Raw genomic sequence first — 25,441 nt, 5'->3', positions numbered from 1 at the left:
ATGCAGCACACCAGCTCCATATTGGAATTATGTTATTTAATAAAGAATAATTTTGCTTACTATTAGCAAAAAAAAAAAAAAGGGGTAATGCAGACAAGCTGCTGTAATGAGAATGCATTATTGTTTTTTTTAACTTTTCTATGCATGTGATGTATGCATGAACAGGGGGCGGGGGAGTGTTTACTGGACTGACCTTCGAGCTTCAGGTGCTGCACAGCGCTTTCAGGCAGCGAATGGAAGGAGTTCCCAGGGAAGTAAGCAGACGGATAAAACACATGAGACTTCCTCTGCTTCAGGATATGTTGCAGCAGCTCATACAGGACATCCCCTGCAGAGATGCAAAGGTCAGAGGTTACCATGCGTCTCCTGGTAGCCGTTTTACGCCTGCATAATAGGTGAAATTAGCATTGGCATCACAGACTCCAGTTCCACTTCTTCTTCTCCTCTCTGCTTTCCAGGCAGTGTGGAACTTGAGCAATAACGGAATAAATTTAGAGAGGTGCTTCTACGATACAGCAGCCTGGCACTTTGTTTGTTCCTAGAAAAACGTTTTCCTCGATATTCAACACCTTACCCCGATGACCCAGAGGGTATAGAATTGTAAGTTCCCTATCGGGTGACCCTACCCAGTCAGTTTCCTCTTACAGAAGTATTTTTTCTTCCACAGAGCAGATAAAACATTACAATGCAGTTATTAGCTTAGTCAAATGAAAAGCACATTTAGTTTCACAAGAGAAACTCTCTGGGTGCAAAAAGCTTGGATTTGTTAAACAAGAAAATGCGCTCGACAAATCCAAATACCTACAGTGCATACAGCGTCAGGACATCTAGGAGATAACGACAACTATGTGTTGACAAAAGTAAATGAGCCATGAGTCTATATGACCCCGGTGTCCTCCTTTAAGTGGTTATATTGCAGTGGCGACACCAGGCACAAAGCTCGAGCAGGAAGTTCACTGAATGATTTACAGCTGTTTTTCTTGCCCGAACATCAACGGCAACAGCTCCGCTCCTGGCGCGCCAAAATATTTACACTGTTAACAAATGAGCACAGGTACAGTGGATGTGATTCTAGCAGAGCACTGCCTTCACACACACCATCTCAAAGGCTTTGTGAACGAGGAAATGATTCTCATAAAGGAAGTGATGGTGAACACGCATGCACAAACAAACACACACACACACACACACACCCCTTTCAGTTCTCACTTTCTGGTTCTGTGGCACCGACTTACACCGTGGGGAAAATTCCTGCTTCCTGGTGTTTGCTTTGATTCTGTATTTAATATGCTGCTTTAAAACCAGAGCTTTGGATTCTGTCTAAAAACTACAAACTGTACACGATGAATGACAAATACCAGCAAACTAAAGAAACTGTAAAAAGTGTTAGGGGTCAGTGATAACATTTTCCAACTGGTACTATTACAACTGGTGATTGCACATATTTCTGCAGAAATGTGCGAGGGCAGGAAATCACCTATTTGTGATTTAAACTGCATAAAAGGCAGTTCATTAAACCATTAAAATAACAAAATCATCCCAAACAGCCAACTAGAAATTGCCCAACTGTCTTGCCATCTTACATTTTGTCAGAGCGGAATCCTGGAGCACTATCTTTACTGTTTCAGGTTTCCCAATAGGTGTTTTCAAGTCCAAACATGTCACTGCAATGGTAACAGGTTATAACATTCCAGGAAAAAAAAAACTCAGGCTATTATTTTAATGTTCTATTCTTAGAGCTTCTACAAAAGAGAAATACGCAGAGAGCAGGGACTGATGGGAACAGCACCCTTATAGTCACGCGAAGGAGGAAATGGATACTTCACTAGCCAAAAAATGTGCTCTGTTCCCTAAACTGACGTTTACAGTGAGAGCACGACTGAACAACCACTTGTACAGAAATATGATCAGTCTTATCGCTGTGTGTGTGTGTGTGTGTGTGTGTGTGTGTGTGTTTCTGAAGCTCCTGAAACCATCCAACACCACGACCACAGCGTCGCATAAGAAAAGGAAGAAAAAAATGCAAAACCTGTAACGATGATGAATCTTATTTTCCACGTATTTCCCAGACCTCGATTTCTCGACAGGATGTGAACATTTTGCATAGTGCTGAAACATCCTGATACGAGCCCGACAGCAGCTGTCAGCTGGTTCTCATCCCTCTATAACCAGAGCCACTGACAACATTCAATATCCTTTAAAAGGAAAAGGGGGATGTATATATTCTGAACAGAGCAACTGTTACTTAAACCAACTTATTTAGACGTGACTCCGCTGATCAATATTATAATTTATACAGAGTGGATGGCACAACCAAACCCATTGATATACAGATCCCCAAAAAACCCAAGGGAAAGGAAAAATGTAGAAAAAGAACAAACTAAATTAAAATTAATAAATGAATCTTTTATATTTGTCCACATAAATTACCTAATTAAGTATTTATAAATTTAACGAATGAATTACTTTAAATATTATCCACAATATCTTTTGCATTGCAAGCCTGCTCATCATCCTGACCCAAATCACACATCGTGTACTTCCTTGAGCAATTGAGTAAAATTTCCAACTCTGTCAGGGGAAAACACTTACTGTTGTTTTATTTTTATGCGCCTGGCCGCTGGCGTTGCCGGGGTGACAGTTGAGGTTGCCTTGTACTTCCTGATCAACCGTCTCCTACTTCCTCCCCTCCAGCAGCTTTGCTGTAACAGCTGCCTCCCTCCACTGTCACCTCGCCCTGCTACCATTCATCCCCTGCTCCAGCTGACTTTATTCCTCTGCCAGTATGAGAGCTTTGTTTGTCTGCGTGTTTGTCGCCAGGATTATGCAAAAACTAGCAGGCTGAATTTCGTGAAACTTGGAGGAGATGTGGAACAACCCTCTTCTACTTCCCTGTGTGAAATAGGGCATCGACCTTGGCAGAGGACGTGCTCTTCAAGCGTCCTCTTAGGTGATTTTCTTAAAAGGATGTAATGATCTATGCAGTAGCATCACTTTTCATATACAATTATCTTTACTGTCGGTTTGAATGGCAAACCAGGGTCAATCGAGCCAAACACTGCAAAACTACACTTCAGCATGTTCATTGACTACTTGTTTGTAGTCATTTTTCCTATTTTGTGATCCGAAGTGTCAGTATTTTTGTCTAACAAAAGCATAGTCTCATGTTTTTCTGCACCTAGTCCAACGTTTCCATCATCTAAGATCGCTCTTTCTTCCCAATCCCTGTTTCCAGAGTGAGTCCTGCTCTAGTTGGAGCACACAAATATCTAATGGAATCTATCTAAGTGACTCATTTGTTAAACATTTCACTGATGTTTCCAGTTTTCCGAGCTTAGACTGCACCTCAAAACGGAAAAAAAATAAAAGCGTGTAGAAAGAGAAGTACCAGAGGGAGGGGATCGGTAGCGGAAGTCCTCCTTGGTAAGCAGCAGCAGGGCTTTGCCATTCATCTGGAAAGAACCGCTGGTGATCGGGCGCAGGGCAAACTCCTTCTCAGCCCATCGTAGCCACTGGGCCACGTCGTCCCTGCTCCAAAAGACTGGCTGCAGACCTGGAGGTGGAAAGAAAAAGAAAGGATTAGGTAAAGAAGAAATAAAATGGAGGTGAATGGAAGAAAACAAAGATGAGTTCAGTGAAGAAGCAGCATAAGGATGTGGGTGGTGATGGTGCTGGTGGTGGTGAGGGTGGGGGTGGGGGTGGGGGGAAGAAAGTAGGAAAGGCAGGAAGGAAAGGAGGGGGGAAGGGGAGACAGGGTTAGGGAGGAAAGGAGGAGGGGAAGGAGGGGGATAGGAAGGAAGGAGGCAGAGGCACTAAAAAGGATATTGAGGAAGTGGAGATAAAAGCCAAAAGGAGGGAGTGATTACGGGAACGGCAGTAGAGATAAAGAAAAAAAGATGAAGGAGGAGACCATCAGAAAGGGAAAGGAGGTTAGAATAAAAGATTAGAAGATGATAGGTTAAGGGGGAGAATACAGAATGACTCAGGGATGGGGGAAAAAAGGTAGGAAGGGAAGAGCAGAAAGACTGCCAGACTTATTTTATTTGATCTGTTCTGATCTGTCCTGCTCTTTGCTCTCCGAACTCCAGACAGGCACATCAGAGGACAGACAGTTTATTAGTTTGTGTATAAAAAGACAAGGACACATGGAGGGAAAAGAGCAGGGGAAACAGGAATGGCAGTATCTGTTTTTCTTCCTCCTCACTTGCAAATGTTTCTTTCACTGCCGTGGGAAGAGGAGTAAAACATCTGCATCTTTACTGATGAAGAAAGATGAGAGAAGACTGCAAAAATGTCAAATATCTGACCGAAAGCTCGGCCTCACTTGAAAGCCGTACAGAGTTATTTGATTTTTAACATCATAGCTGCTGCAGAAGTAGCGCTAACTTTACTGGAGCTAAACATCTGATTGGAGCTTTTCTTGTGGTTGAAACTTAGCCTTTAGATTGCTAAACAAAGAATCCCGGTGAAAATATAAGTGAGACTATATAGAAAGGATGAATATTTCTGTAGTTTGTGATATTGTAGGACTTACTTCGCTTACCTAGAATGCAATACAGATGTATGCTTCCAGCTACAAGCAGCAACTACCATTACTAAATTAAAAGCTAAAGATGATATATTAACTAAAAGCATAGCGAAAAAAGCTCAAGAAGAGACTAAATTAAAAAGCAAACAGCCTCTTGCTTAAATGTTTTCATTAAAAAGTTGGAATTTTACTGTAAGAAATAAAGTAATTATATGGAAATTTGCTTATTTTTAACCACCTAAGTAACGATAATGCGCTGGATAGCGAAATGATAAAAAAAAAAAAAAAAAATACTGAAATTGAACTATTTTATTTTATAGGTTACTTAATGCTTTTACAAATCATTGTCAGTACTGCTAACTTCCAATACCGCTAAGCCTCATAAATTCTCTCGCTGCCTATTCCTTGCTTATTTGCTTCAAGGGCATTTGGACCCAGAAATGGCTCATGACATCACACTTAGGAAGCGGATCAGTTTAAAGCCAATAAGCAAAAAAATAAAACAGTATATGGCTAACTTAAACGACTACCAACCACTGCAGCTGAAGCTAATGAGAAACTATTTTAGAAGCTGTTCCTCTAACAGTCTTAGGAAAATCCAGACTCGAGATATTAGAAATATTCCTAGAAAATACACCAATTGACCAAATTCCCATAAATATAATCTACATAGGCAAACAACACACAGGCTTTGTAGCTTATGCCAATATGCTTTGCTGTGTTATTGAGATTCGATCAAGTGTTATCACAGTAAATTAACACCAGTTTCTGAGTACTGAGGCTGATTTAGCCTCTGTGATTATTTTTAAGACACATAACAGGACGCACACAGACTGACCCATATTTATTTCAGTGGACACAGATCCTGCCACCTCATATCATTTTCTACTGTTGGTGTAACCCAATGAGTTACTGTATGACTCAGGCTCGCCTCTTCTCTTTCACAAGGATAGAAACACACAAACACAGACTTTCAACACTGTCCGATCAGAACATCCATGACACCCACGCAGAGCAGAACTACTCATTTCTTACATCACACTTATCACCCAGCCTCAAAAACTTCCTCTGGGAGTTGGACAGCTGTTATCTTGGGCTGCCAATGTCATTGTCACACAAGTAATAGGAACCTAGTGCTCACTTTCAGCCAGCCACCCCCGCCCCACTTTAGCTCCCCCCCGCCTGTCAAACAAAGGAAGTTTTCACAGAGAGCAATCAATATAAAATGAAACCCTGTCTAGATTGTCAGCTTCCTATTTCTTGCCTTCCCTTCTAGACCTCTGTATTCAGATAGTGGCACGAGCACCACCGATAAGGCCCGGGAAAGCCTAGGTTATCTGAAGCACTGCACACAGCCTGTCAAGCTCTGACCCTCAGCTTGTCAACGGGCATCCCACAAAAGTGTCAGGGAATGGGATACAGGTGTTTTACAAACACAGGAGCTAGTGGTGGGCAGATAAGGAAGTGTATTTCTTATGCTTACTTACTTGGTCTCTGCATTTTTCATAGGAGCTGCTTCTTGGCCCACAGCAGAAATCTTAGCGAGGCTACATTTCCTATTGCCTGAAGTATGTGTGACAATGAATATGTCACTTTCGTCCTTTGAAGCTGAATACACTTGTGATGTAAAATGCTATCATATCTTCCCACTGTAAATTACTTTAAATTACTGTTAGTAATGGATAACATAGCAGAGATGGAGCTAGAATCCACTAAAATACTACGAAACGACTATGTCATGGACTTCGTATCAATAATGAAGCAGACTGCCATCCGCATTGCATACACCAGCTGTAAGTTTGTCCCTCGTGGCTGGCTTGTGAGAGCAGTGAAGCCGAGGCGGGCAGCAGTGCAGCCAAGGTCACGAGGTCATGGCTGTGGTATGCTCTCTCCAGGGCCGGAGAGAGGTGCTGCTCTGCCAAAACCCCTCCGAGATCCGGTCTGCCGGCCTCAGCCATCTGCACAGAGCCCAAAGGAGGAAGCAGCAAAGGGAGCAGAAGGGAGGAGAAGACGGAAGAAGGGGGCCCAAATACACGCATCCCACAACGCACTTTGCCAGGAAGCAATGCAGCGTGGGCTCTGTTTCAGCACAGGAAACTTCCTGCGGTAAGGTTAGAGAGCAATGCCGGGAGGCTTATTAACAGACAGCAGCAACATGGAGAAAAAAAAGGGAGAGTGGAAACAGAAAGGAAAGAGCAGAGAGAGCAGTGGATTGTGTGTGAAAGGGTGACGAGGAAAAAAAACATAGGGCAGATCGGATAAAACTACAAAAGCAAGAGGACTAAACAAAGACATAAGAGAAGAAGGCCAAGCAAAAAGGCAACAGATACGATGCAGTTAATGAGAAGGAGCTCACAGAGTAGGACGTCATAGTCAGTCTTAAAGTCATATGCATGCTCTACGTTGCTTTGTACTGATTTCTGAGGATGTACGGTCATGGTCAGACTAAAAAAGTCCTTACAACAAGTCGGTGACAAGCTTCAAACTGTGTGCATTTTACAGCACGATGGAGCACCATGTTACAAAGCAAAAGCAATCAGCAAGTAGCTCAGAGATGATCCAACAAACATTTGGGTACACGGCCAGGAAGCTCCCCGAGATCCAAATTGGACTAACGATCTATAACCAATCCTTAAAGAGCAAAGGATGAGCAGAAGCCTACAAACTGATCAGCTTAGAACACAAAAAAGTAGCCATTGACTGGGATTTGGCCCAGAAGCTAAAATCCAGAATGCCACACAGTTTGAGAAGCTATGAAGAAGGAGTCTCGACACCATATATACTGGATACATAGGTTTATTTGCCAATAAAGGTCTTTGACACCAATCAACCTACATCATAAAAATGTGTAAGAAATAATACAAACTAAAGCAACAAAGTGTATGAAACACCAAATATGTGCCACTGTGAAGGTAACCAAAATGAGGTAAATCAAACAAGTTACTACAGCCAGTCCATGTCAAATAGCATTCCCTCACTACAACACACATCTAAAGCTGCAACGCCATCTCTTCAGCAAGCTGACTGTGAATGGTTCTCCCCCCTTTGGGGATGAAGCCAAAGCCTAGATGTCAAGTACTACTGGTTCCACATTTACATATTATTTCTGAGGTCATCACTTCCTACTTAGACGCCCATTAAGTTTTATGGGGGACATTATCCATGAAATCCTGACTCTTTGACAAGAAGTCAACACAAGTTATTTGATTCTGACGGATTACACAAATGGGGCCAGGTAACTAATGAAAGCTGTTGTCAATTCACAGTAAGACTTATGTATATCAAAGAGAAGGCAATAAGTATCATAACGGTATTAAACAGAGCAGTACAGGCCAAGCCAAAATGACTTTATAAGAAAATTGGGACATGAATGAAAGGTGGTACTACCAAATTAATGCTCACATAACCAAAGCAGGGATTTTATATGAGCCAAACAATTCATTAATCGAGTCTTACTGGAGATGTTTTTAACTGTACCAGTTTCTGTATTAGTTTTCCAAAGCTTCTCCGAGCTGCAGATCATTCACAGTCATCATTGTCTCTCATGTTTCTGTCTTCTATGCTTATTGAATTGACAAAAGAACACTTTGATGTTTTTTCAACATGGATAATTTCTGATTCACATTCAAGTTTCATTTTCAGGATCTTGTTCTGCATCTCATATCCGTGTAATGTAGACAGGAACTGATTCTAAACAGGACAGGAAACGCTAAGACACAAACATCCTTTGCTTACTTAGAAGTGGAAAGGAAAATGGATGGCATGGACTGCAAGTGGAAGGAGAACAGAGCGAGCTCCTTTGAACCTGAAATTCTGTTCCTTCGATACTTCCACGCGCTATCTGGAGACGATAAATTTGTCCTTTTTGGTTGTTTTCTGTCAGAGAATCTTTTACAGATTTGTTGCGGGAAGAAAATCAATTCCAGTCCCCCTTGTCGCTGGCCTGCCTTTGCCGACTGCATCTCAGGTTAACAGTCTTCATGAGAGCGTATGCTTGCGTTTACACTGAGTAAAACCCTCAAGCACGACAGCAGCAGGATCTCAAACCCTCGACTAAACCGTGGGCTCCTAATCCTCTCTGATGACACATAATTTTCACTCAGTGGTTTCTCAGGCCCCCGCTAATGTTCACTACGCACACATACACACACGGAGCTCACAAGTTGCCAAGGCAACTCATGAGCGCTTGGGATGAATGAAGGGAAGAGGAGGATGAGATCACTGGTATCTTGTTTCGTTGTTGCGGTACAGAAGCCCTCAGCTTCCCCTCTCAGCCAGACGAGTTAATGAGGTCCGTCCTGCTGCGAAGCTAAAAGGTCCCGTCCAGAATCACAGATCAGCTGCGTGCGTCTCACCATCGCTCACACTTCTGCCTGTCCTGCTTATGGATTTCTCACCTGGCTAAAAACTTTGACAACCATCTCTTTTTTTCTTCTTGACTAGCTAAAAAGAAAAAGCTTCAGATTGTTACGCCTGTCCCACAGCTGTGCCACTTAAGCTGTCTTTTAAAGGATTATCATTTTGTCATTAATGGCTGTTATTTTGTTAGCAAGCTTTCTCAAGCACCATGACTTCAACATAACTACTATTTACTTATAATGTAAAACCTCCGAATAGTAGCATACCACTATTAACTTTGGAATTCACAAGTACAACCATGCTGTTGCCCGGAGTTAAGGGTGTTGCCACTGTGAAGAGTTCTACTTAAAATTTTAATTTAACTTTGTCAAACTTAATACTACAGCTTTATAGTACTGGCCCAAAGCCTACTGAGGAGAAGTACTGTGTTAGAGCAACAGATCAGCGATAGCTAGCTTTACTTTGTTTCAATCTACCACTGCAAGAGAAATTAATGAGCTTATTGCAATTTTTTTGTAACATTGTAAAACATTACAATGTTACAACTTACGCCAAATAGGACACAAATTGCAATACCATTCACACACAAACGTGCTGTAGTTAAATTCATGGTATGACTGTATAGAACAGAACAACAACACATTTAGGAAAATCCATTGCATAGGTTTAGCATTTTCAAGCACTTTTTGTTATTATATTTGGACAATTGAATTCAATTTGAAGCATTATTGTGTTACATTTTGTGTTCCCTGTTTCTAGTTTGGTTGCTAGATACAAGTCTCTGTATGAGAATGCCAGAATCAGTTTCACTTAAAATTTCCATTAGAGGAAAAATAAAAGAGAATAGAAAAAAAACTGTTGCTATTTATTGATCCAAGGTTTTCTAAAAAGTTTTATGCATTCATTCCAACTATTAACAAACAGCTGCTGACTGAATGTGTTTAGTCATGTTTGAGCGTCATCACATTTTGGAGGGACCTGTTTCCTTTCTCTTCATTTGTAAAACTGGAACCAAATTGCTTGCATGCTATATTTTGAGTCATAGTAGGATCTGAAAGTCAGGTCAGATATTATTTTCTGTCAGAAACTCCAGACTTTCAACAGTCTAGATATATACAAAAATACACAACTGATATACACACTTCTCAGACTGAGAATTTCAGCTTGGCCTGACCTGGATGAACTATAACTAAATAAACAACAAAAAAATACACAACCGCATCAGTAAGGCTGGGGACTTTGCTCTTAAACTCAGAGCTCCTTAGTCACTCAGTTCTTCAGTAAATGTTTGTCTTTTCTCTCAAAGCAGAAGTAGGCGGATATTGGTCTTGCTATCTCAATGGAGGAAAGGTTTTCTTTCTCCAGACAGTGGAGGAGGAGGAAGGAGGAAGGAGGAGGCGGGTTAGTTGTGACCTCCTGACACCCTGACTCAGGGACATGTGGATAGAAGCGACACGTTTTCTCAGTTACTCCTCTCTCACACACACACACACACACTGCATCACCCCCACACTTTCTGCACCGTACATCAATTCCCTGTCAGGTGGGTGCGGCAGGGAAAAATCCACCTCCAAACGAACACACACACAAACACACAGACACACACACACACTTTTACTTTTCAGCCAGGAGAACCAACCCCCACCACCTCTCATATTCATCCTCTGCTTCCTCCTCCGGCATGCACAAGCCTGTCCCCGTCCAGCAAAACTGGACTTCATCCAGTCAAAACAAACATAAAACAGATCATCAATCACACTTAAACTTTTTATGGCCAGGAAGTAGCACGGCCTGTTTTTGATAGTTTGTTGTTAAGCACAGGAGCAAGCCGGCTCTTGTAGGCTAGTTCCTGAATTCAGCGTCAACTGCCACTCTTCCTTTTGTTCAGAAGCCAATTTTTTTCCCTCCCCTCTCCCTTCTTTTCTTTTCTTTTTTTTTGAAAATGCAGGAGCTTCAAAGACGTTTGTTAACTAAATCAAAAGGCTCATGCTTGTCTGAAACACATACACACCCTGTAAGCACAGTACTCCTGTTCTTCTTTGCATGTGGAGAATGGGAGGGCAGGATTTATCCGTGTCAACATATCTAATGCAAAGTGCATACCTTCTTCTTTTAAAATGAGACAGTGTCTATTTGCGAAACCTCAGAGTCGTTTGCATCAAGTCTGTCGCTCCTGAAAGCAGTTTCAGTAATGACAGAGAGTTAAAGCTCAAACTACACAGGGACAGTCACAGATTACATTTTGTGTGACCGTTAATGTTGACTGATTTAATCTAGAGCAAATTGTCTTTTTCCACAATGCAAAGCTTAATGAGTTTTAGTGACAGTTGAAATCTGTCAAATCATTAAGGTTTATTGCTGTTTCCATCCTCCACTGTGTTTTGTTTTTTTTTGTAAGTACTGGTAAAACACAAAAAGCTGGAAACCTGCGCCAACACTACACAAAGGTGGGGGAAAGCGTTTATTGCCCTCGAGCAAGGTGCATATATGTCCACGCGGGTGTTCCCTGGTAGGTGTGTGCATGCTTTTCTTCTTTGTGACAAACATAACAGAGCAACGGCTGCCTTTCCAAGTAGGCTCTCATTCCACTGATGGACTCACTCCATAGTCTTAGAGACTGCACCAACGGTAGTCCTTGCTACCTAGGTGAGTTTCTAGGAGCCTGGTTATGTTTATAGGGGCCAACTCACTACATGAGGGGCCATTATAAGGCTCAATACTGTGGCCTTGGAGTCTGCTCAACCTCGGGGACAAGGTCCTCTCTGAAGTGTTACGAGCTAGAAAAGAAGGCCACTGGAAGTTTTTTGAAGACAGCTCACCTTTTAGCCTTTTTCCAAAAAAACCTGAAGACCAGTTGCCTTTTTTTCCCCAATGTATTAAGACGACCATGATAACTGAGAATCTATACAGACATATGCCCTCTCTGAACAAGCATGTGAATCAGGGATCGCAAACCTGCGTCTCTTTTGCATGTCTTTGCTGCATCTCCACTGGATCCCTGTGGCTTCGACCAAACAGCAACGAGATGACGGAGTTATTTTCAATAAAAGTTGCAAGAAGTCTTTGCAGACCCATCATGTGTAGGTGTGTAATCACGCCTCAAAAACACATTTTGAGCCAAGAAAACCCTGGAATTGCTCCAGGAATTGTTTGGTGGTAATTTGTTTTATTTTTTTTAAATCGACAGTTTCCATTACTTTTGTTCCAAAATTTAATAATTCCAAAGTTTAAGTACCAAATTCTTATAAACACCTTGCCCCAGTCTAGTCACATGTGGTAAAAGATTGTAACTATTTTCACCTATTAGTAATACTTAGATGCTAATTTATACTTAATAGCTTGTGTTGCCTTTATAATATAAGGGTCGAATACATTTTGGGTCAAAAATGACTCCAAAATTGTTCTTCTGACAGTAAGAAACCTGCTCCTTGAACTTAATGGTATCAAAAACCAGCTTTGCTCAGCAAGCCAGCTGTTAGGGAAGAGCTGACGGGATGAAATGCCACCAAGTTGCAGTATAATAAAATTGGGATCCAGGTGAATAAAGGAAATAAGCTAAACTAGTCTGTATTCAAAAAAATTCTTCTTTTTTTTTTTTTTAAAATATCAACTCTGCAAAGTTTCCTTTTAAAAATCATAAGTCATCAAGGTCAATAGGTCATGGCCATGCTCAACATTTCAAAAAAGCCCAATCACGTCCTGTTTGGCAGGAAGTATCTCCCAAACACAGCGTTAATAAAAGCACATGGAAGGAATTTCATTAACTGGACATTTATCCAGAGGAAATGCATTCGAGTCACGTGGGCTATTTGCAGCTGAGATTAACACACAATCAGTGTGTAAAACGTGTGTGTTCATGATGTTTCGAGTAAAAAAAGCCCACCACCACCATCGTCTTGTTAGAAACGCCATGTGGAGTGTGTCGCGGACAGGAAGAGCAGGGGGCTGCGCTCAGCTCACTCGCTGGCATGTGAAAACAGTTTCCCTTTCAGAAAAGAAAAGAGAGGAGTTAAAACATGCACATAGACCCACACACACACACACACCATCAACAACAACATTTATTCAGGAAGCGCCGTCTGCCCACTCAGGAAATTCCTGAGGACAAGAGCTGCTTCCAGGGGCAGGAAATTTCCCCTCAGAAAGACCAAACACACATGCACGCACACGCAGACACACACACACACACACACACACGCTTTGTGACACCAATTTCCCCACAGCAGTAAAATGGGTAATATACCACAAAGTGAGAAAGAGACCAAAGGAAGCTTGTGGGGGATTGCAGTCATGCATGGTAACACACACAAATACATACACTTAGTCATACACACGCGCCCCCCCCCCCCCCCCCCCCTCACACACACACACATGCACACACAGTATACACCTACACTACCTCTGGCAAGCTTTGCACAAAGACACAAGATTCACTCACACTCATCCACCCACTCTTACAAGCACGCATAGTGCAAACCCAGCTGTGAGCACACACACACACACACACACACACACACACACACACACACCAAGGAAACCAGCCAGTCTTGTTTCCATGGACATAGAGGGTTTTTTTAATCATCGGGGAAGATATTTCTACTGTCGCAGCCAGAGTTCTTTTGTATTTAGTGTTTGTTGTAAAAAATAAAATAAATAAATAAAAATAATCGCTGTGTGTCACAGACCTTTAAATAATTCACTGTTATCTCAGTGACTAGACCCTCATTTGCGTCATTCTCAGAGTATGTAGGCGCCATGTTGGCCGATACTGCCTGGGTTGCGATTGAATTAAAAACCAAACAAATTTAGTTGATCAGTTAGCATCTGCATGGATTCATTACGTGTGTGTGTGTGTGTGTGTGTGTGTGTGTGCGCGCGCTCTTTTACAACTTGTCTTGCCTTTCACACAAACAGCTAAAGAAAACAAAAGGACATGGATGGTTGACGGCACTCCTCCGCTAGCTGTTTAAAGCTGCACATTTGTCTACTGACAGACTAATACTGCTGCATTATTCCTTTAATGGCTTGTTTTAAAGCCAAAAAAGGATCAAGTCAATTTATGTCTTCTCAAAGCAAAGTCCAAGCATTTCATTGACACATGCTCCAACAAAGCATGTCTGTTTCAACCATTTACTGAAAAACTGTAGCAGGGTTTCAACCAACGCAAACGTGTTTCCGTGCAGTACTGAGCGTTGTTCAGTGATGTTATGCACTGGTCAAATGCTGATTGGACGACAATTTGGAATAGGCATAGGGCGCAACGGCAAAGATCACCAGGAATGGAAGAAATATGAAAAATACATCAAAGACCAGGAAGCACAACTCAAAAAGCATAGAACTTGGCTGATTGGATACGTTTTGTTTCAAACTTTGTGTTCGTATGTTATAACTTCACTGTTCTCTGCAGCTGGCTGACGGACCGACAACAGCACAAACCTGAATAGCCCACAGACCAGTTGTGCTACATATTTCTGACACTGCCCACTTCTGACAACAGACGCTAACTGTAGCGTCTGTTGTCCAAAGGTCCCAATGGACTACCCATGTGCAACCACTGCTGAGCCATAAGTTCGTCAGTCAGCCTATACTCACACTTGTTACAAGCTTTTACTTCTATACTTTACATTGCATAATTATTCAAGCTTTAGCTGGGCTTTTGATAAACAAATTCAGTTTTTTCCATAAAAGCAAAGACTAGAGATAAGATTTGAAATGTACACAGTATAACTTTTTTCCTTCTAACTAATGCCACTATATAGGATATGCGATATGGGTAAAAGTATTGGGTCACACCTCATAATCTTTAAAATCCAGATGTTTTAGTCCCTTGTCCACAGGTTTACAAAATCAAGCACCTAGCCAATCAATCTGCCTTTACTAATATTAGTGGAAGGGTGCGTCGTGAATTTCAGCATGGCATTGTAATAAGATACCCCGCTGTAACAAGTCAGTTCATGAAACTTCTCCCCTCCTAGATATTCCAGGAGCAGCTGAAAGTGGTACTGCAGCGTTATAGTGGATTTAGCAACCACAGCAATAAGGTACGAGACCAAAGTTATACACCTGGGTCACTGGGTACTGAAGCACATAGTGCGTAAAAGTTGTCAAAGCTTTGCTGACTAAATAACTACAGAGCTCCAAACTCCCTCTGAAATGAACATCAGCACAAACAATGTGCACTGGGAGCTTCATGGCATGGGTTTCAAAATCTAAGCAGCTCCTGTAGGCGTAATGTGTTATTGTATGTCATTTTAAACACTAAAGTCTTCAAAAATAAAATAAAAAACTCAAAAACACCACAAAAGGAATATTGTAACGGTTTTATGGTTTGAGAATCACACACTTTGTACTGGTATAATTCTCATGTCTGTGTGGTATAGTCAAAGCTAAAGGTAAAAGATTATCTTAGCATAGCATAAAAATTCGAAATATGGGGGAAACAGCTAGCTTAATTTTGTCCGTGGCAACAAAGGCACCTACCAGCGTCTTAAAAGCTCAGTCACATCCTTGTTCGCAAAAACACAGGTTGGAGTTTTATTGGCAGCTAGGTGGGTATAATAACTTCCAGAAATCATGTTGCCAACAAGTGGTTACCAGGCAACCTTTGCATAATTCAGGAAGCTACTAAGACAAACAAGATGGGGCGTGTTGATTAGCGAGGTTTAGAGTTGCTGATAAATAGATTTTGTTAACTGTGAGATCTAACCAAACTACTTTTCCTCTGTTTAGAGCGTTAAGTTAAGCTAATTGGCTGCTAGCTAAAGTTGTACATTGGAGAGATGGACATGAGAGGTCTGATTTTCCCATCTAATTATCAATGACAATGACAAGCACCTTTAAGCTTGGTCAAAGACTATGTGTGTGTATCACCAAGGCTCTATGTTGTCTCAGTGGCAGTTATTCTAAAGGTCACTTGAGACTGGCTTCAAATACGAGTCAGTGTTTGTACAGCACCAATTGAAATACACAAAATTAAGAGATTAAATAATTCAATAATAATGTCTATGGCTTAATATAAAAAATTTGGGGGGGTTTGTCTCCATGAGTAATCTTCTTTCACTTCTTTTAAATGAAATATATGATATCACACAGCTTGCTGTGCAATACCAGCAGCTGGTCCAAAAACCTTTGCTTTAGTTTTAATGAGTGAATTTATTTATTGGAGTGACTTTTTAGCATTAATTAGCCTACGACTTGCTAATTAAGCTTACTAGCATTAGATAATAGCAGTACTGCAGGCTTTTGTCTACATATGGTCACTCAAGGGTGCAAAAAAAGACTATTTAAGTTTCAAAGTAGTGGTTCAAATAACAAGGAATAACATCATGATAGCCACATCTATTTTTTATATACAAGCTATCAAACCTGTTAGCATTTCAAAACTAAATCTGACTGCTTTATATGATGTCACAAAACATGTCATTAAACATGTTATGCAGAGTTTATAATCCAAAGATGAGTGCATCTTCAGTAAAGATTAATTGCTTTTTTTTAATCCCTTTATTTAGTTCGTTTTACTCCAGATGTGTGTTGTGTCTTTACATACATTTCTTTTTATATTACGCCAGCGTGTAGTTACAACTTGACGTTTTCTGGCCCAAAAATGTCTTCATAATGAATAAAATTCATTCACTGACATAAACAAGTTTTAACATACTGCATTTGGTAACAATTTAAACACACCGTGTTAGAGTTTACAGCGTACTGCAGTGACGTCTGACAGAAAGGGTTAAAAATTGAGCCTAGTAGCATTCTTTAGTGTGAGGAGCAGGCTGCAACTCTCCCCGATCTAATCCACTTCCTCCCCAGGAAATGGAGAAGGCGGATTTCTGCCCACACTGCAATTTCCTCCCTCATTCTTTTTCTTTCTGTCTTTTTTTCCCCTCTCCTCCTCCGCTCTCTCCTCCTCCTCCTCCTTCTTCTCACTCTTCCTTCCCTCTTCACCCCTCCTCCCCCCACCGTCAGAATAAATCTCCCTCTGAGTGCGGGGGTTAATGGATGACTTGTTTTCCAGCACGTGTGTTTATATAGCAAGGAAGAGAAAGGACGAGCAGAGGTGTTTTAGACCTTGTGAGCCGTGACAAAGACGTGTGGCTGGCTGTCTGAAAGAGGAGAGTGGATCCCCTTTAGCAGCAGACATAAACTAAACACTGCAGAAGAAAAAATGAAAGACGACCTGCAGATGTCTGAGTCTGCGTGAGCAACTGTGCTTGACATCTGATTAAAACAGAGTTCGACTTCCACATGTCTGCGGATGTGAAGTGACCCATCAGTTTACTCGACAGGAAACCCAATGCGGACCTGTTGAGCGTTCTTCCTTTTTCTGCAACAATACAAAAGAGGAAGTGGGCTGAGGGAATTTCCTGTGCATCTCATCCAGCTTCAGCCTGACACCCAGCCTAACGCCCCGCCAAGAGTCCTGAACTCCACACCGGCTAGAGAAAAACTAAGTGGTTAAATATTGACATGTGCACCAATGAAGCAATTCAGGGTTAGTCTTTGAACTGTTAGCCTATCTCTTGGCACAGCTCCAACCCCGCCCCCTCTATGATTGGGCAAGCAATGAATGAGCAGATGCAACCAAACTCAAGTCCAGTAAAACTGTGAATGTCACCCAGTTGCTTCACCAAGTTGTTCCCAAATAGATTTCATCAGACTTTTTCCTTTGCTGGTTCACCTAAAGCCGGCTAGTCACTTTCACCTTGCCCTTCACTTCACGGCTCTGGAAAGACTAGGCTGTGTCAATGCTGACCATGTAAGGTAGATGGAAGCTCTTCAACTGGTTTCAACTGATACGAACAGAGAGAAGGAAAGACACCCAAATGATTTTTAAAAAATTAATGCTTCCACAAAAAAGCCGCCTGACTCATATCTCACAAATATGTTCACATTTAGTCTACTTTACATTTAAAGCATCACAATAAATGCAAAGTCATACAATCAGAAAAAAACTGAAGAGAAAAACTTTTTTTCAAATAACAGAATCCTGCTTTTCCTGCTTTTGTAGAATTGTGACTGAGTCATCCACGATACTGCACGAGTTGTCCATGTCAAAATGTTCTGATATCCGTTTTCTATTTGTGTCAAAATCACCTTTCCTCACCATTCAGTGATACAGTGATAAATGCTGATAAAGGGTGTCCAGAGACCACGAGAGCCATCTGCAATGGCTGTCAGCATGTTAGTACTGGTGGCTCAAACCAGACCCATCGTCACCTCAGAAACACACCTTTAGAGTTTCAGGACTGTATCTTGCATATTCGCAATCTGGAAACTTAATTGCTACTACCTAATGATGTAGTCCAAGTTATTCTTTTTAGATTAGTTCCAAGTGTGCTCTGGAGGACACATGTTTAACAGTGACCCCAGGCTACAGCCAGTGTTTCAGGGCTTAAGGTTTGGGGAAACCTGCAGTCAGCTGAGACTGAAGAAGTCACTTGGATGAGTGACAAAACGTTTCTCCCACAAAACGCTACGTCCAGATGAACAGAATCAACTTTTGGAGATTTACTTTCCTGGATGATTGAGAATGCATCAAGACGTTCAGGGCTTACTGTTTAACTCCTATTCAGACTAAGACTTACAATTTTGTGAGCAAGAAACTGTTTATAGTCTACGAATATTAAAAAAAATGAATAAAAAGATAAATGATGATCAGATTAGAGAAACTGTTTTTTAGATTTGCATTTAGATTAGCATTTCTGCCTTGCTCTTTTGCAGCCAAAGCACACTCTGATATGGCTGATCAATACTGCTGGATACAAACAGAAGTCAGAAATGTTCTGGTACCAAAAACCTTCTATGCTGCCTATTTTGATTAGCAATAATCAAAATTATAAGAAATGTAAGTTTGCCAACATTACATACAACAAGCTGCAGGGTATAGAAGAGCAGATACGGTTGTGCCAACATAACCATAGAGCTAGCAAAGTTAAGTTATAGAAGCTTTCTTTCAACAACCTCATTTTAAGTTATTAAATGACACCTTTTGCACACGTGCTCATACACCGCGGGAGAACTAGCATCAGCCAAATCAATAATGATACATCATTATTAATAACTGAACATTGTGTATCTTGTACAACTCAGAGATCGGCTAAGTAGTGGCATAAATGCAACAAAGCTAACTAGAACATGAAAGACTAGCTGGCTAACTGCCCCCTGTAATATAATGTTAGCTAGTGTTAGTTATCTTACTTGCTAACACAGGAAAACTTCCTGATATCCAGCATACCATCTATAAAGCTAGCTAACCAAAGGTCTGTAATCCCTTTATAGAGATGTCTGATATGTCTAATCTCCTCATTTTAAAGGAGTAGATTGGCCACCTGTGAGCGTGCACAGTTTTTTAAGATAATTAAATAACTGAATGTTTTCATATTAGTAAACACTTTATCCTTAAGCCACTTGGTGACCAAGGACTTGTTTGGATGTTACGTTTAAAGATGTTTAAGAACTCCTCTAATTCATTGATCAGGCAACATGTAAAGTAAGGATCTTGTGTATTGAACAGACTTAATTTAAACACGGTTCCTTGTATTGTATGTTCTCTGGTCCATATTGTCCGTACCTGACTGCTGTGTAGCTGTTATTGCAGTGCAGAAGGTCAGTCAGCTGTGCTCCAGTGGAAGCATGTGTGATTAAAAGCCTGACCCCAGATCTGCTTCAACGCCTCCCAGCTAAGAGACACAGCATGACCAGCTCAGCACTCATGCGGTGATAATAGCGAGTGTGCTGCCCTGACTGGATGTGATGAGTTTTAACTATTTTTATTTATTCATGTCCTCACTTTGATAGTCCATTACTTCTGCTTGCTGACCTAAACTCTCCGATGCCATCACCTCCAGAAGTTAAAACTGTGTCAGCAGGAGAGAGAGAGAGAAAAAAAGCTTGCCTTGACAAGGGATTTTTGAACAAATTATGAGGACAACTTCAGATCTGGTTTCCCAGATCATCACTTAGGACCAAGCGGAAACATTTCCAGAGCAAGATACCAAAAACACTGACAAAAATCAATCTGTCCTGTTCAAATGACCGGCTGATCGATGCATGTGGGAGTCACTGGTCATCCTTTTGTGTGTGTGCGTGTGTGTTTGTGTGTGTAAGCAAGAGAGTGTGACTCACGCAGGTGCGCAGGCAGCCTGGCAGGCTCGTCCTCCATTCGGCTGGCTGGCCTCGCGGCGGGAGCATGGACGGGGGAGGAAGTAGAGTTTGGCAGCGGGTTCGCGGAAGGACTGAAAGAGCTCCTCTCCTGCTATGAATAGACACAGAGACACAAAGCATGGCTCACAAAGCTCTGCAATGCACCGGCCCTGAACCCAAACAGCACCACGCCGACTCGCCTCACCTCGCCGTGCACCCACACTAACGGCTAGCCTCGGTACACAGAGGAGACTGTGCGCCTGATAAACTGATGCTCAGGCCAGTTGAGCTGTGAAGTCACTTTCTGGACATCCAAATACCCAGAATGCCATGCATGCTTTAGGACATGTGTTGCACTGGACTGAGTTAAGGTCCTAAACTAAGCAATACACTGACGGACAAGATGTTGACCACAGACTCTCCTGCTCTTGGTTGTCAACGACCACGGTGGATTTAAATCAGAAATCATGTTTTCTGTTAAAGACAAACTGAATAATCTATATGGTTTTTCATGGATTAAAGATTCAGAAACAGTTAAAAATGTCACATATTTGAACAATGACAGCTTTTCGGATTTTAAAAGCATCGTCCTGAAATTGTCCAGTATAAACAGCATTTCTGGTTTTCATTTTTACTTGATGAGTCAAAATGTGAGCATTACTTTTATTGCTGGACTAATCTAGAAAAGAATTAATCATATCAACACGGTAGAGCAATAAAGTTGTTATGTTGAAATGCATGACTTTAACATCATGCATTTGGAGTTTTCACTGTTTGCAAGGAAACAATCCTTTTCAGTGATTTCTGGGAATTTAGACACACTACACATAAATATCTTTAGATAACAATCAGGACATAATTAACACAATTGTTAGTCAGCGTCCTTGTATGGACGTGCAAGCGAATTCTGTGTATTTGCTTTGTTTTCTTTCAGATGGTTCACTGCGGTTTGCAAAAGCTTTAAAATGACATAATAACAAAATGTCTCTTTTCCTTTCAACACAAAAATCCTTTTCATGGTTAGTCAGTAAATAGTTTATGTTATTCAGATCTTTGAAAGTCTCACCTATCTCCTAAGAATTTCTCAGTCAATAGTCAGGCAACAATGGGAGTTTTTCACTGGTTTCTGCTGCTCGAATGTAAAGATTTTGTGCATTTTTATGAGAAATCTGCAAGGTTTGAACTCTGTAAATCACACTGCTTTGATTGTATTAATAACACTGTGCAACATTAAATGGTTAAAGCAGCTGTATTCTCCACGATGCTCTGACGTTTTAAGACACTCAGCTCTGCTACTGTTTATGGCGTGCACCGAACGCAGGCTAAAGGTATGAGGTTTTCCAGTTAACTGTAATTTTCTGTTGACTGGTTTCCTTTCCTGCAAAGCATGATTCCACCTAAGTTTCTTGAGGAAATGAAGCTCAGGGGTTTTTTTTAGTTAGTTTTTTTTTGTTTTTGTTTTTCTTGCCGTTTCACCTTCCAGCCTGTTGTCACCACCCAGCTACTTCGAGACCTGCACAACAACTACATGTACCAGGAATTTCCTGTGGAACCCCAGCAATAATCTTCCAGTCTTCTATGTCCTCCTCTCAGAGGCAGAAGGCCTTTCTCTTGACATTCAGCTGTCTAAAAATTCAGCTGCCTGCGTCTTCACACAGCTTCGCCTGGGTCTGTGAAAACGCGACCTCTGGGACCAACCGAAAGTGATTTGCAACAGAGCCGAAGGTGAGGGGGAGTCGTCCTCTCTCTTGCTCTGACGGTAAAAGTTCTCAGAGGGAAGTTCTGATCATTCCTCGGCAATCGTGCCCTGACATCAGACTCAGTAATGAGCAGACGTCCCTCACAAACAAAACATCGTTTTTCGTTTTCAGTTACTGGACAGTGCGCATTGCTTTGAGCTATTTCAGTCTGACCTTGGCACCTCAAATAATATTTCTATTATTACATGTCCCAGTTACAGTGATAGACTTGGATTTTTGACTAATGTCCAAAAATAAAAGCACAAAGCCAGTTTTAGTGTGACAAAAACAATAATCGGATCTGAAAATTGTTGGAGGTTAATCAGCTATTTTTAGCATTCAGTCTCTGCTGATCAATATTGTCTCCTTGTCCTCATGCTGCAACCGTGTATCATCTTCATTACTGATTAATCGATGGATCGCACAGATCACAACATGCTCTTGGCAAACAAAGTGGGTTTAAATTGTTTATATGTAGTATGACCACCGGCTACAAAAGCCAAAATATTAGAGACGCACTGATATATCAGCTGATATTGGCCGCATTCACCGAAACTGATGGCAGTCAATGACATTTACTTTTATTATCAGTTTTACATTATTACGCTGTCGTCAGACATTTAGCCAAAGTCTTTATAGTTCACTTATTTCTTTTGAATCAATAGCGATATTTGGCGATTTAAAGATTTTTAAAAATGCAGTCTCCTCTAGAGGTCACACTACGAAATGTCAACACTCACAACACGTTTTAAGGGTGTTTCTCATCTTTAAGCTGTGTACCAGCTGTAGGTATTCAAAGTGCAGAATGAATATAAGCTCAACTTTTAGGCGACCAATAAAAGTAACTATCAGTGAGAACGCAGAATACCACCCAGTGACTTATAGCCTGGTAGTAAATGCATTAAACGCTTACCTAGAAAACTGGAGCCTGGAATGTCCACAAGTAACCAAGTGCCAGCTTTAAAGGTATGCACAATAAGCAAATCACTTCCAGTGTGGACACAGCTTCAATTTTTTTTTAAATCAGCTGCTTTTAATGTGAATTCCAATAGACCAGCAAATAGCTAACATAGCCCAGTACCGGCCAACAGATAAATCGGTAGGGATCTAATTTCTTCAGACAATAATTTTATTCCTTTAATTTTATATCCTTTTAAAAAAGGATAAATAAAAACAACACAAAACACACAAACAAAAACAGAGTAAACATTGGCCTAGCATAAGTATCGGTTAGTTGTTTGTAGTTAGCTAGCTGTATGTTGGTCGATAAAATAACTGTTCCAAATTTGTGTGAAGGCCTTTAAAACATATAAGTCGCTTCTTATAAATATTTCTCTCTTTTATTTTCACTGAGGACCCCAAGGAATAAAAAACACTTTTTAAACAAATATATAAAATATCGGTATTGGTATCTGTATCTGCCTAAAATGTCACAACTGGTGCACTTTATTAAAAGCCTGCATTTGCCTGCAGACAGTTGCTATCAGAAAAAAAATTATTTGCATTGAATCATGCTGCATAAGGATGCATGCACCTCTAATGCACCCTTTCCCTTTTTTTATTTATCTGTTTTTGATTAATTCCTCGTCGTTAAAAAAGGCAGGAAAAATCAACCATCCCCCCCTCCACCGTACACTGTCTTTAAATGTGTAGTTCAATTCAGCTCTAGAACAAGCATTTGTTTATCCATTAAATTCTGCTTCAGTTGCAGTCCTAACACCCACCTTCAGCTCATATAGTTAAAGGGGGAAAAGCCTTTTTTTTACTGATGCTACAGATACATGCAGGTTGCAACTCGTTCGCCCCCCTTTCTCTGCTTACTTTTTTTTGGGGGGGGGGTCGGTAATTCACACAGAGTCACGACTTCTTCCAATCATGAGCAGAGTGGAGGCGAACTCAGAGCGTGGAGCCGCGAGCAACAGATGACTAGCAAAACAAACTGAATGGCGCTGTACAGCCGTCTGCAGGAGGTGATACAACCCTGGCGGCTCTATCACACGCAGCGGAGACTCAAACCAAACAGTTGAAATTGTCCCCTGAAGACAAACGAGGGAGTGCGTTAAAAGGGGAGGGTGAGCGGACAGTGTTACCTTGTTCGCAGCGGAGGAGGATTCAGACATTATCTCCAGTCAACTTCTCTCCGTCCACTTTTCCGTCGCGCGCTGTTCTTTATCTTCTTTCCTTTCTTATAGAAACCCGCACAGCTGCAGCGCGAGCGGCAGCCCGACTGCTCGGCTTGTGTTTGTGGGAGAAGTTGTTTTTTTCATGTAGCCCGTTTCTTTTCCTTTTTTTTCTTCCTCCTCCTTCCTTTATTCGCTGGCCGGGTCCATAGCGTGGTCGTCGGTGTGAAAACTTCTTTTGTCTGCGTGTGTTTTCCCTTCACATGTCGGCAGCGCGCTGGTTAATAATCCCTTCCTGGAAGAGCGAGACCGAAGAGAGAGAGAGAGCTCGACGGACACCTCTCTCTCTCGCTTTCTCTCTCACTCTCTCTCTCTCTCATTGATCTGGATGTGTGTAAAACGGCGAAATGACGTGAATTCCCAGCATTGAGCCTTGCCCCCTTTTAAAGGGAAACCCAAAGCAGGAAATCGCAGGCAGGTCGCGTAGCTACACACACAACTGCAGGCGAAGAGGCTAAAAAGACAGACTGATTTTCTTTTTCTTTATTTGCCTTTTCTTTTAAATCAAAGCTTAAGGCAAATGCGGTTACACAATATGCTAAAGCCTCACGCTTTAATTAGGCAGACACAAAAATGCGAGGGAGCGTAGAAGGAATACAAGGATTTAATATGAGATGAATTAGTTCACATTTACTGTAAAGTCACCTCTGCTTAACTCATACTTTGTAAAGGTGTGACTGTAGTAATACTATAAGAAACAAACATAAGACTAAAAAGAATTTAAAGTATTTGTTGTCAAGTGATTCTAAGAATTAATAGGCCAGACCTCACTGGGCTGTTTTGGGGGGGGGGGGGTTATGTTTGTTTTTTTAGCTTTATGAGAAAAAGCATATAGACTGTATGTTGTACACAGACTGTATGTTGAAAATGGACATAGCTACCTCAGAGCTCTGTGTCTGGAAAAAGAGATGAAAAACAGCATTTGTTTGGTTCTATGCCAATACAGCATTCTACTTCTTTTATTTTTGCCTAAAATCATCCCTGCATTCAGTGAGTCACACACGCACAACATTGGTAGCACAGATTAAAAGATTTACGGCTTCACTACCATTTAAGCTCAGTGCTAACTCAGGTTAACTCGAGATTGCTGGTGCTACTTTGACTTGAGGGGGCATTCCATATTGAACTCAGAAATTCTAACTTTTTCAGGACTACACCATGATATGTTACGCGAACCGTGTGTTCTACTTGCATTCTTTCCGATGGCCAGCAGGGGGCTACTCCTCTGAACGGATCTTTAGAGATTTAAAAATCTAATATGGGTTATGACAATGCAGTTTGAAAACAATCTTGTTTTAGTGTCGTAACTTATTGTGGCTTACTCTTTTACACTCTACTTCCTTGGTTGCAAATTCATACCATTTAGCTCTAAAGTCAGGTATTGGAGGGGGGGTGATGTAACACTGAGTTAAGAGCATTCCCGTAATAAAGTCAAAAAAGCAAGGAAATGTGTGGCTTATTTAGCAAGTCACAAATGCCTAAGATTAGTGGTG

General features: G+C 41.3%; 1 protein-coding gene across 2 annotated transcripts in view; it reads right to left on the bottom strand.

The window, feature by feature from the left end:
* Positions 1-24,212, bottom strand: part of etv6 (ETS variant transcription factor 6) — a 29,899-nt gene extending 5,687 nt beyond the window's left edge. Inside the window, exons 1-4 of one of the 2 annotated variants that reach the window (XM_063500988.1) lie at positions 23,859-24,212; positions 20,012-20,141; positions 3,389-3,553; positions 194-328 (exon numbers count right to left, since the gene is read on the bottom strand). In XM_063500988.1, coding sequence (XP_063357058.1) covers positions 194-328; positions 3,389-3,553; positions 20,012-20,141; positions 23,859-23,888 — 460 coding nt within the window. In that variant the 5' untranslated portion in view covers positions 23,889-24,212. The remainder of the gene's footprint in view (positions 1-193; positions 329-3,388; positions 3,554-20,011; positions 20,142-23,858) is intronic. The other variant, XM_063500989.1, reaches the window with a different exon arrangement.
* Between the last annotated feature and the right edge of the window lie 1,229 nt (positions 24,213-25,441).

This window comes from Pelmatolapia mariae, linkage group LG17, assembly GCF_036321145.2.
Source record: "Pelmatolapia mariae isolate MD_Pm_ZW linkage group LG17, Pm_UMD_F_2, whole genome shotgun sequence".
Classification (NCBI taxonomy): Eukaryota; Metazoa; Chordata; class Actinopteri; order Cichliformes; family Cichlidae; genus Pelmatolapia; species Pelmatolapia mariae.
The sequence above is the reverse complement of the archived record's forward strand: the minus strand, read 5'-3'. Positions and strand labels throughout refer to the sequence as shown.